Source organism: Haliaeetus albicilla, chromosome 20, assembly GCF_947461875.1.
Source record: "Haliaeetus albicilla chromosome 20, bHalAlb1.1, whole genome shotgun sequence".
Taxonomy (NCBI): Eukaryota; Metazoa; Chordata; class Aves; order Accipitriformes; family Accipitridae; genus Haliaeetus; species Haliaeetus albicilla.
In genome coordinates, this window is record NC_091502.1 from 24,041,724 (window position 1) to 24,054,905 (window position 13,182).

Below are 13,182 nucleotides of genomic sequence, written 5' to 3' on the forward strand. Positions count from 1 at the left end.
CCAGTCTGTCTCTTTCTCATTGTTTAGAAGTTGCATCCTACAGGATTAGGTGGGATTTTTCACTGATGGAACAAGGAATGTAACTGAACTAAGCTTGCAGTAGGAGAAACTAGAGTGGTATGTGGTTCATCTCTTTAGTGTTCTGGCCATGGCTCTGGGGCTGTGGTATGTGGATGTTTGTATGTTTATTAATATCCTTATTGTTTTTGAGCAAATACTCTGGGTTTATTTGAAGAAAACAATAGGGGCCTGCTTCTGCATCCTTGGGTTTTGTTGTTTGGTTTTTTTAGAACTGCAAAACCTATGAAACAAAGGAAGCAGTCCTGGGGTTACAGCCACAAATTGTCTTATTTTCCTTGATCTCTGTGGAGCAAGGCAAGCTTGCTCTTTTCTTTAGTGTGATGCTGTGAAGAGATAAAACTGCCTTGTGATCTGAGGTCTTTGGCAGTCTCTGTTTTATCTTTGCGATGAGCAGTAGAGCTTTTTGAGAACAAAAGCAACACCTTCCGACTCATTGAGAAAAATGGCAGGTTGTAGAATATCAAAGGCTGGGAAACAAGCCTGAGCCTAGCAACTTCCCTGTGACAAAGCAAGTTGGGGAGTAGGGTGACTGGAGGCAGTGGCATACTTAGCCGAACTAGCAACACTTAGCATAACTCCTAGGAACTACGCTTTGAAAAGTGAGTATTTCAAACTTATCTCAGAAGAAAGTATTAGTTTGGAAGTGAATGTAGATTAGCTTTGAAGTTTTCTTCTGTCTTTCTACTGAACCTATGACTCCTCCAAAGCTTAGGGATGACATTGAAATATAGAAAATGCTGAAACAAAAATCTCATTCATCTTCATGTGTTTTCTTTAAAAGTCACAGAATTGTGACCTCTAGAGATCATCTAATCCATCTCACCATGCTCAGTCAGGGACAGCTGAACTGCTGAGTTTTTAATATCTCCCCAGATGGAGACTTCATGGCATCTCTGGGCAACCTGTTCTAGTGTTTGAGCACCCTCACAGTAAATAAAAAAAGTGTATTCTTGTTTTCAGATTAAATTTTGTGTGTCTTTTTTAAAATCTGTGAATCTGTGCCCACTGCCTCTTGTCCTCTCAGTGAGCACAGCTGAGATGAGTCTGGTTCCTTCTTCCTTCCCTTCCATCAGGTATTTATACACAAGGATAAGATTCCCCCCTGAGCCTTCTCTTTTCCATGCTGAACAGTCCCAGCTTTCTCAGCCTCTCCACATATGAAAGATGCTCCAGTCCATTAGTCATCTTTGTGGCCCTTTACTGGACTCACTCCAGTGTGTCCATGTCTCTCTTGTACTGGGAAAGCTGAGCACTTCACCCAGTGATCTTGGTGAGTAACCAGTGCTACGCAGAGGGGAGGGATCCCCTCCCTTGACCTGCTGGCAGTGCTCTGCCTAACACAGCCCAGCAGGCTGGTGATTTTCTTTGCCATGAGGGCTCCTTGTTGTCTTATGGTCAGCTTGGTGTCTGCCAGGGAAATGGTGAAGCACAGTTCTTATGCTCAAGTGACTTTTAAAGTGCTCAACACAGAGATCTTCTAATTTTTCTTTTGTGCGTGCCTGTAAATTAAAAAACCAAAAACATACCATCACTTTAATGGGGCTTTTTTTTGAGCATTTTTATAATGAAACACTGAACATGCTAAATTTTCCATTACTCATAGTTTTTTATGCTTAAAATGTCTGGTGACCTGAAAAATATGCAAAAGCTGAAATGAAACATCATTTGTTTTTCAGTGCCCATATAATATGTAAGATGTGATTTTTTTTTTTCCCAACTCCATATTGTTTCGGTTCTGCTTTTTTTTGAAGACTGAATAACAAGTCTTTAGAGGATATTATATTCCTTTTTTTTTTTCTGATTACTGTTTTTCTTTTTGCAATGGAAACAAATTCATTTGCCCATGAAAAGGAAGTAACACTGGTTTTTAGAAGTCTTTGCTAAAAGGCAGTGCACCTGACATGTAAAATACTCCTCCATTTTGTCATCAGACTTAACTGAATTTTGAAGGCAATGCTGTCTGAAGCGTCAAACTTCCAAATGATAGAGATTCTTCCCTTCCCCCTCACTGTTCATCTTGGTAGGAAAGAGTGAAAATCAATACATACATTTGGAGACTGGGTTAATAGGCTGGCATCTTTTTCGTATGTTGCTGGGCAAAATGTTCTTTAACAGATGTTCCAGAGGGATTTTAATTTTGTATGTCTGCATTTCCCAGAAACATGGGATGTGGTTTTTCCACCTGCTCCCAAACTCCTAGGTAGACAGAGCCCTTAGCTGTATATGTGATACTTTACTGGTGAGCCAAAAATCAGAGGCTACTCTAGAAAATCTGCATTTCTACCATTCTTGTTCTCAGACTTGCTTGTAAAATGGTGAATATGTCCTTTCTGACATTTTATTTTACATTTTGTTACCTCCTTCCTTTCTGCAATGTCATTCCTAATTCAGCTCATCCATGTTTACAACATGTAAGTTACACAATTCTTTTATTTGAGTAAAATTTAGAGCTCCTGACATACCCACATACAAAGTCAAGAGGTGAGAAGTGAAGAGCCTCATATTCGTTTAGCTTTGTATGAACTCTGTGCTGCCCACAATGTTTTGGGCAAACAGTCAAACTCCATGAAGCTGTGTCATCTTAATGAGTTATTTCCCACTCAGCTGACCTGATATAACTAATTGCTGGGGATCCAATTTACTATCCCTTTTAGTTTGAGAAATGTATGAAAGAACTGCATATCCTTCCACTGTGCTGACATGTCCAAGCTTTGCTGGTGACACTGGAGGTAGGTGACACAGTTCACAAACTTGTTCTGCAAGTTGTTGTGATACCTACAACCCATATTCTCAAAAGTCACTAAAAGTAGAGATGGGAGCTGTGGTGTTTTCCACTTAAAGTATGGCTTTTCACTACATAGACCCATTATTTGCATCGGACCCCTAGAAAGAAAAGTCCCCAAGAATCCTTTGTCTTGGAGCTTTTTCTTAATGTGTTTTGCTTCAATAGGATTTAGAGTCCATTAGGAGTCTGAGGAAAGATGGGAAGTGTTGTCTTACAACTTACCACACTGTTGGATTCCATCTCAGCAGTGTTTGGGTTCAATCTCATGGAATTTCTTAAGAGAAAAAAAGGGAAAACAAGCCAGGAGCTGTGCTTTTTATTCAAACACTAGTAGTCTGATTTCTTGCTCGTTTTTTGACTTACAGACATCAAATGAGGCAAGGGAACCTGCAGAAAAGACCCATTTCTTCGATGTGCCTGCCTTCCTGACAGTTTCTGGCCAACTCCATTTGGAAGTGATGGCGGGGTGAGCAAAACAAGGAATTCTTGGCTTGACCTCTGAGATCTTCTTGGTTGTTAATTTTGCTCCATTGGTGTCTGTTAGATATCTGCGACGTGCCAGAAACGAACTGAGCAGCAGTGGCTGGGTGATGGTGTGAGGCACCAGCCTAGGCAGGGGAAAGTTAGACTGCTTTTCAATTCTGGTCTGTGAACTAATTTTAAATAATAGGAGTCTCCTTCTGCTTGCCATGGATTGGGAATATTGGATGGAGACATAATCTTTATGGGAATGACTGTAGGTTTGTTGCTAGTAATTGTAATACCTTAAGTGTCTTTTTGTTGTTCACATCTGACATGTCTAGCTACCACATTCCTTTCCTCTTTTCCTCTTTTTTCCCCAAGGTTCCTTTTTCTGTCTCCTTCAGTCTTCCTGTTGTGTTTCTTCCTTCTGTCAATTCTCATTTTTCCTGTTTTATGGCTTTTGCACTTGATGCTTTGTCATAAAATAGAATCATAGAATGGTTTGGATTGGAAGGGACCTTTAAAGGTCATCTAGTCCAACCCCCCTGCCATGGGCAGGGACATCTTCAACTAGATCAGGTTGCTCAGAGCCCTGTCCAACCTGACTTTGAATGTTTCCAGGGATGGGGCATCAACCGCCTCCCTGGGCAACCTGGTCCAGTGTTTCACCACCCTCAAGGTAAAAAATTTCTTCCTTAAATCTAGTCTTTGTTCATTCTAGCCACTAAAGTGATCACAGTCAAAGAGTTAATACTGAATTTGATTAAAAAAAATAAAATTATCCTTAGGCTTTTAGTGTTAATGTTTCACTGAGATTGTTAGGGGTGAAAGTGTCAGTCTGTCAGAGAGACAGTTCCCTTTGATTAGAGTGTTTGGTCCTCATCTGCACTGAATTTTCCCAATAAATTAACTAAATCAGTACATTAAACAAATGGAGTCAAATCAGCGCAATCCCTTATTTGAAGGTACAGTTTTCTGAGCATTTGCAGTGTGGTTTCTCCTCAGACGTGGTATTTCAGCCAAATCGCTACTTGCCAGCTGAATGGCTGATAAAGCCTGTCAGAGACCAGATCTCAGGCAGGTCGCACTGCAGTTTGCCACTTGCCAAGGGGGTTTGTCATACACTTGTAGTGACTTTAGAATCACTTCTAAAGTGATTAGTTACTGTCCAGTGGAAATCTCCGGAAGATGAGAGGGATAAAATCCTAGCTTTAGAAAATCTGAAGTTGGAAGATCTGCCTTTTCATGTGGAGGTTCTGACAAGTATTTCTAATAGTCTTAGTATTTGCTGTCCATGCCTCATATCCAGTGTTGAGAACAAGTGTTTTTTATTTAATCACTGTTGCACAGTTTAATTGGCTGCTGGTAAATAGCTGCAGTGAAATTGTTCAAAGGGCAAGTTTTGCGTATATATCAAAAGGTATAAATTTCTTCAGAAAGCAGTTTTCTGCCTGGCTTGTTCTCTCTGAGTGACTGTCTCTTCTCAGACCACCTAGACAGCTGTGGTCTGCTGAAATACTCAAGCTAAAGGGTCTCGATGGGCAGGATGTTTCTCATGTGGTGCCCTGGCTGCTGTGACTGAAGCACAGGTCACTTGGCAGGCAAAAGCTGATGTGTCATCTCAGATATTAGCTGGGGAAAGCTAATGAGGAAGAGGCTTATTTAACTGTAGGAGCGGTGGAGCTTTTGCGTCCCTGAAAGTAGATGGGATGACATGCATTTGTACGTGTTAGACTTAATTGACTGTCATGTGTTGTGACCTTTTTTGAAAGACGTAATTCCACAAATCAAATAAGCCCAAAGGAAGAGTATGGATTGTAATGATTAACTTGAAGTACAATCTCACTCTCTTACATCAGTCTGTTCCCTTTAAATAGTACACAGCCTGCTCTAGGATGGAGTAGAAGGCTAAACTGGGCAGATGCAAGATGTCTCTGGTAAATATTTTTTACATTGATAGCACTCAGGTGCACCTTGCTCTCTAAGGATGGGTAAAAAAATCAATGCTCTTCAGCATGCAGCATGTTACATTACAGCTTCATGTTCCTATTTTACAGTGGCATGTTGTTCTTACAGGCATTTTAAATAGTTCCAGTGACCTCTAAATTTAGATAAGCTGTGTTTATTCATAATGGGGCATAGCTATTCTGTGAACCTGCTCTTTTTTATTTTATTTAAGCACACTGAGTTTTTGAGACCTACAGCTGAAGTGGTATTGAATCCCTTCAGTCTTCAAAAATAGATCAAGCTCTTCTAGATGCAGAAGCACCACAGTGATGCATCACAGTATTAACCCTCTAGATACTGTGAAACCCTTTAGATACTGTGAAGGTTCTATCTGTGGTTATTAAACTGGGTCTCACTCTGTGAATGGGACTCCTACATGGTCAGAGAATGTAAGTGCATAATAGTAACCAGAGCTGCTTGGCAAATGAATGTGTTGTGATGATGCTGTCAGAGTAGTAAAAAGTGGGAGTCCTTCTCCCCTCAAAATGGAAATATTCTGGTCTTCCCAATAAACTCAGCAGCCAAAACAGTAAAGATTCATATGTTTTCTATTTGATCCTGTGAAATTTACCCTTTGTTTTAGCCAAACTAAATTTTTCATGCACAGAAAAGGAACTGTTCTTCAAAAATTCCCTTTAGCGTAAATAAAATCTTGACTTGCTGCAGTCTTAAGGCTTTCAGGAGCAACTGGTCCCTGAGAATTTGTGGGAGGAGACCAAGGTAGAAATACTTGGGACACCCTTCCCCATCCAGTCTTGGCTCATATCCTGTTGTGACTTGCTGTGAGATGTGAGAGTGCAGAGGCAGACCCTGCAGAAGTCCATTAGAAACCAGGGGTGGAGCAGGATAGGTATGAGAGGCAGGGAGGAATTTGTCCATGGGATTTATGTAGTAGGGAACAAAGTCAACTAGGCAGTCATGTCTGTTTGGAGTTAGCTTTTAGCTTTACAGAGCTCATGAACAAATTCCAAGCTGTGGTTGGAAAAGTCAGGGCAGGGGAGGTATGGAGAAGACTTACCAGATGTGCCTGGAACCAAGTCTTCTGCTGTCCTTGCTGAGAGTTCATCTGCAGCCCACGGGGTATCGTCTGAGTACCCGTGCCTGCGTGTTGTCCAGGTCTCAGGGCTCCATTTTTATGGCAGGGCTGCTTCATGCTATTCCTGATTACAGGAAAGAACAGTGAGCCATTTAGAATTTGTGAGTTTTTAACCTTTTTCTTTGAGGAAACGTGGGGAGAGAGGTATTCCTGCATTTATTGACTGTCTGTTATGCTGTGTGTGCTTCTTATTGAAGGCAAGGTCAGAGAAGTTCGTCTTGTCTCTCAGTATGACACGAATGGCCTAGTTGGCACAACTTCTCATTCCATTGTACTTCATCTTCACAGTGACGGCATCTAGGTTGACTGCTCAGGCTGTCTGAATCATTGTCAGCTGCTATAAATCTATAGGCTCTTTAAGGTCTCTAGAAAAGTCTTTATTCAGTAATACAGTTCTCCCCTTTAGTCTTCTCAGTCTCAGATGAGTCAGTAACCAATGTATGTGGTAGAAATTTGTAGGACTGTGTGTGTCCCGATAACTGGTTTTAAATGCCATTGGTTTGCTGTGAAGTCCTTGTGGTATTTCTTTGCCCCGTGGTCCTTTGGTGAGGATAAAGGCCCCTCTGGGGACCTGAACTGGGCTGGAGGGTCTGTGACAGCTGAAAATGATTCAGAGGCATACTGGAGACGGCCAAAACCAATTGTTGCCAAGAAGTACAGCTCACTGGCTGTATTTACTCATATTATTTTGTCCTTTCACCCGTCTGTGCTTCCCACAAGCTCTACCTGCTTCTCTCCTTTCAGCCCCTCTTGCTAATAGTTTACATCATTGTTTTGCATTGCTTTTCCTTGCGCCACGTCTTATCTCAGGCACTGCCGTTTCTGCCATTTGCATCGTGAGCTTAACTAAAACTGCTCTTCCTAAAAGCTCTGGGCGCTATCCCCTCCCTAAATTGCAAAGTAAGTTCTCTCCTCATTCCCTGCTCTCCCTAGCTCTGTTTCTTTTCTCTTTGCAGGCCTTCAGTAGGTTTTTGCTCTCTTGTTCGTCTCACGTTCTCTTGAAGTTCCCTTCAAAAGGGTAAAAGGCTCAGGGGCAACCTAATAGCAGCCTGCTCAGACCTGAGAGGAGGTTATCAAGATGACAAGCCCACTCTTTGCCATGGTGAACGACAGGAGGACAAGAGACAATGGGGATAAGTTGAAACAAGAGAAGTTCTGAGAGGCTATGGTGAGGAAAAAAATATATCACTAAGAGATCAGTCAAGCATTGGAAAAGATTGCTGAGAGAGACTGTGCACTCTTCATCCTTAGAGGTTTTCAATACCTAGCTAGATAAAGCCTTGAGCAACCTGGTCTGGCCTTCTCGCTGACCCTGCTTTGAGCAGAAGACTGGACCAGCAACCTTCCAGCCTGAATTATTCTGTCCTTCTAAGTTTATTCTTGGCTTCATTCTCATTTTTCTCTCCACCAATCTTGTCCACAAGACCATCTTGGTGAATTCTCTCTCTAGTTCATTTTCAGTTCAACATCTCTCCCCAGGACCTGTATTTTTCTCCCTAACTTAAAATCTCAGCCTTTCATACTGACATCTGCCTGTTAATGTCTAACTGTCAAACTTGGTTTAGTTGAAACTTAATTAATCCCACTCTCCTCAAGCACATCCACTTGATTTCTAAACCACCATGGATTTTGCTACTTTCTGCCTATTCCAGATACTCTCCGCAATCCTGCAACTGTTTTTTCTGGTTGCAGAGAGGCTCTAAAAAAATCTTTGTCATCCAGACCATTTTAGTTGTGTCTGCCTGAGTTTGTAGAGAGCTGAATGCAGTGAATTTCCTCTTGGTTTCAGAAGATACTGAAATCACACTGATTTCACTTTTAAAATGCCTGTACTTCACTGCTTTTTGAAGCATAGAAGAGATGGAGAGAGAGCTGTCATTTCAGGTTGGTGTTCAAGAAAGCACTGTGGAGCTGAAGAGAGATGTGTTTGATGCCGCCTTCCTTAAAAGAGGCTTCATTTTCAGAGTCTGGCAAACACAGCCTTAAAATTTGATTCCAAAATGACTTGCTAATGATGGAACAGATTGCATTGTCTTTAAGCAAATATTTGCTCTACATTGTACAATTTTAAATACTTTTGAATGCAGCTGCAGGAGTGGTGTCCAGTTGTATAACATTCCTGTTGCTAAGAAGTAACAAAAATAAGTGTAATTATTTATCTTGGATGCCTGAAAAAAATCTCTGACATTTCTTGCACAACATTTGAGTCTGACTCACAACACAGACTCTTATAATTAGCACACTAACTTCCATTAATTAGGCTGACACTTAATTGGAGCTATAAAAAGCAACTGTGACATGTCTGGTTTTAATCAATTACTACATGCTTCAGTCTGGTTCATGACAGCTGCAGTGATTGTTAATGACTTTATATTACTGGGGAGCCAAATTCATGAACTTTATAGGTACAACAGTGAGCACAGGGTCGCTTGGCTGGTTAGAGCTTTCTGGTCCTCATAGATATGCTGTTGGTCTTCTCCGCTTTTTTTGAGGGGAAGCAGGTAATTCCCTTGCAAGAAGCATGGTGATTGTGCTGAGAGTAACTGCAGTTCAGCCATGTCCCTGGGTTCCGTGTATGAAGGGCTGAGTGCAATCCCAGAACTGTCTTGGACTATACTCTCTTTATCCCCTGACTGTAAAAATCAAGTGCAGGTAGCAACAGAAGAACAGGTTTTATGGTCATCTGAGGAAAGGTGTCATCAGATGAAATTCTTAGTCCTCCTTTTACAAGTAAGCTAAGATAAACCACTATGTTTCTGTCTTGAATCCAGTGCACGGTCCCTTTTCCTTCTCTGAATATCTTGTCATCCTTATTCAAAGCAGTAGTAGGTGCCATAGGATCTGTGTCAGAGATCCCAGCATCCAGATTTGTGTAGGACCTTGCAGCTGAGCTTCATGTGTGTGCCCAGACAAAACTGTGATAGCCGCAGGGGTTTAAGAAACCATGGCTTTGTGAGTTACAACAGGGCTGTTATAACCCTCTGCCCACGTGTTCCCTGTACCATAGTAGCCACATTCATGGTGGCTTCTGTGAAGTTGTTTTATTTTACAGCTGAGGCAAGCAAGAAGCCTGTGGGCAGTCTGTTACTGCAGCTCAGCTGACCGTCAGCGGCTTAAAACGCCATGGCAAACTTGATAGTTTACGAGAGTCTGAACGTGCCTTGTGTTCAGGCTGCAGCTCCTGCTTCTCAGGGAGTCTCTCTGCCCCAAGAAGTGGCTCTAGTATGGGATGTTAAGGCAGGCAGCTCCATCCCTATTTGCTCCCACGGCTTTCCTTAAAATAGATGCACAAATCCAATAGTGTGCGCTCTGAATTTCTTCAAGGGTTTGCTGTCATTGCACTGAAGTAGAATATGGATATAGATACATGTCATAGTCAGCTGGAATGTGTTGCATTTAATACAGCCTTTAGTAATTTTTTTTAGTACAGTTATTTACTTTTTTTAGTTACTGTAGAATTTGAGGCCTTGGAGATTTTAAATAGCTACACCCCAAACTTTGAAATGTCACCTGAACCATGACTCCCTTTGTGCAGTAATGCACTCACTGATGCAGTTTCTTGCTGTGATTCATATTTATGGAGTTTGTAGAACCAGTGTCCATCTGAAAAAAAAAAAGATTAAAAAAATCCTCTTCATAGCTATTATAATGCAGTTTCTGGAGAACATGTGTTTTTTCTACTCTGAAAGGAAAAGTATTTAACCCAATTTCCCTCTCCCCCCCCCCCCCCCCCCATGTTGGTAATGTATTTTTATGGCTTAGAGTAGGAGTCACTGGGATGATTAAGTTCTGAAAAACACCTTTGCTCCCTGTTTTATTTAAATCTTTGAAACATTTTATATCAATCCTTTGTAGAAGATCTCTGTTAGCTAGGGCATGGGAAATGATTATTTGAATAAATGCTTAACCGCTCTGGTGTCTTTCATCAACCCAGCTTGAGTTATCACTGCTAATCAGTCATTTTATTGACTTTAATTAGAAATAATAATATCAAAACTAAGACAAAATAAGACTCTACTGAGAACGAACTACAACAGTGTGGCATAAAAGGGTGGAGGACCTAAGCTGATGAGATCTTTGAGCCTGGAGCAGAAGACTTTGTATGGCTCTGAGTAACTCTGTTTCCTTTGTCTTGATTTTCCCCTATTCTCCTGCCATCTGTAAACTAACAATACACTGTCTAGGTGTGCTGCGTGGTTTAATAAACAAAATGTGGAGTGCCTTGCCAGATAATTAGGGTATATAGGTCACGTTGTTGTTAATTACTCAAGTGTGCCTGGATCATTTTCAAGCAGAGGTGGATGACCTGGGGAGGATCCTTGTCCCATCGCCGTCTTTTCTTGCCGCTGAAGCTGGAGCAGAGGATATGTGGCAGGGGGAGAGCTGGTCCTGGAGCGCGGCCGGAGGGTGCTGCTGCACACACGACCTTGCAGGCATGGTAGGACTCTGCCCTTTGGAGGTTGCAGCGAGGGAAACGGCTGTGTTGCTTCAGTCTGACTGGCTGCGGGGGAAGTTTGACACTTCCCAGTCCCTGTCTGGGAACTTAGACAGCATTATTTTTTTTTTAATTTATGTATTTATTTTTGGCTGCTTACAAAAGGAAGTACAGTCCCATCTTGTCACAGCATGAATTGAAACCTTAGCACTCAGCACACCAGCTCTGCTGCCCAGGCCTAAGCCTCACGAACTGCTATAAAAGCCCTTGTCAAGATGCAGCTTTTCTCATCTGCCCTCAGAGGGCAGACAGAAGTGGCATGTTTTACGAGGAATCTTTTAAAACTCCTTTTCTGCTGCTTTTCTGGATAAAATTCAGTCCCCGCTGCCACCTTTACAACAGAAACGTGCATTTTCATTGTGCAAAATCCAAACCCCCAAACAATAGTAATGGGAGCATTATTTTTATATTGAGCTTTAAAAACAGGTATTTCTGTCCAACTCTGAAGTTTTATTTAAACACAGTCTACTCAGCTCGAGGATGTAAAGTATTCTCCCTCTTCTCAAAACTGCTGGGTACCCGTACATCACTAGCATCATTAGGAGCCCTGGGTTTTCAGCTCCTCCAAAAATTAGACCAGGGAGGCATTAGATCAGTATGTTTCAATGGTTTTCTGTGTGCATGTGGTTTCTCGCACTGGGCCAGAACATCTTTCAACGTACAAATTTCGGCATCTCTGAAAATCCTAGTCGTGCTTAGGTCAAGCACTGCAGCTGACTGGTGTCTCCTGGCAGCCAAGCAAAGTCATCTGCTTATTTTGATGGAGCAGGCAGGTCGTCCATGTTCAAAATGAATATGGTTGTGCTGGAACAGAGTGGAATTAAATCAGATGTCTCACTTTATTAATTTCTTCCCTTCCTAAGGGAAAGGACAATGTGGCTGACAAAGCTAAGCTCCTGGGCTTTAGGGTCACCTTTCTTTCCTTCCCTCCTCTGCTGATATCATGTGTTGTTCTGTCCTTGGGTTAGAAGCTATTGTTTCTAGATTTTCTTGCAATCTAGATTTTGGTGTGTGCATGTGGTAGGGAGGGTTGGTGGATGATGGTGCAGGGGAACATACTGTGGTGAAGGGTCACATGCTGTGCTCATTTAGCATGGCCAAAGATAAGATTTGGCACAAGTCGCCTTTCAGCTTGACTCTTCACTGCAGACCTTGTCAGAGTAATCACTGTATTTGTGTTTATGCAGATATCGGTAGTATTTTGGAGTGAGAACGAGGGCACTGTACAAATGAATAGCTGTGTGTATACTGGTGAGGTTTAGCGCTTAGCCCTGAGTCACAACAACCAGCTTCTGCCTCCAGCTGTGTCACTGCTGTGTGGTGTGACCTTGGCATAGGCTGTAAGCTGACTGTGCAGGGATTGCATCTTCTTGATTAATAGCCTTGCTCAGAGTTATATCCCCTTGGTTCGACAGCACAAATAAGTCTCTATTACTCTGGTAACAGCATGGAGTCCTGGCTCAGAAAAGGAGCACAATCCATTCCTGGCTTGGGAACCATCAGCATAATTAATTATATTTGGATTGCAGTGTGAAAATTGCCAGTAAGGCGGAGATGCTCAGGCCTACAAACATTGCGTGAGTTTAATTAAAAGGATGATTTTAAGCGGCTTTGGGCACAGATACTTTATACTTCTCTATTGGTTTCTATCACTGCCTCAGTAATGAATTGTCAACGAGTTCAAATGAAATGAGCTTTCATTCTGCATGGCATAAAGCTCTCAAAGGTGGAGAGGTAGCTGTTTGTGAAGAGGGTTTTAGTAGTGTGTAAAATAAGGGTGAAAAGGGGGAAGTTTTTTCCTTCCTGGATGTTCATAAGGTAGAGATCACAAATGCAGCCTGTGCAAGAATGAGCCTCCACCAAGCAATCATCCGTGCTGAGGACGGCTGTGCTCCAGCAATGCATCCAAGCGTTGCTGTCTGCGTCTAAAGGGACTCTTGTGAGCCTGTACCTAGAAGGTGTCTAAGCCCTTTGCTGGGCTGGGGCAACAAGCTCAGCGTTTTGCAGGATAGGGCCCTGGCTTTTGCAGCGTTTCAGTGTGTTGGAGTGAGCGCTGTGTGTATTCTCTTGGCCTCCACATTCAGCTCTCAGATTTTCCCAGAGAACTGGGCAGAGCAAAATACAGTCCCAGAAAGGGAGCAATTAATTAAACAGCTCTGTGCCGCCTTCTGGTGTCGACCTCGACAGCGCCTGTGAACTGCATAAATGCACTCAGGCTTGCTGTCCAGAGCTCTGATCTGGGTGAAGCTGACTGCA

At 42.3% G+C, this 13,182-nt stretch overlaps 1 protein-coding gene across 2 annotated transcripts in view; it reads left to right on the forward strand.

Annotated features, from left to right (window-relative positions):
- NARS2 (asparaginyl-tRNA synthetase 2, mitochondrial) overlaps positions 1-13,182 on the forward strand; it is a 52,611-nt gene that overhangs the window by 14,457 nt on the left and 24,972 nt on the right. For both annotated transcript variants that reach the window (XM_069808540.1, XM_069808539.1), the window contains exon 6: positions 3,232-3,332. In XM_069808540.1, the coding sequence (XP_069664641.1) occupies positions 3,232-3,332 (101 nt within the window). The remainder of the gene's footprint in view (positions 1-3,231; positions 3,333-13,182) is intronic.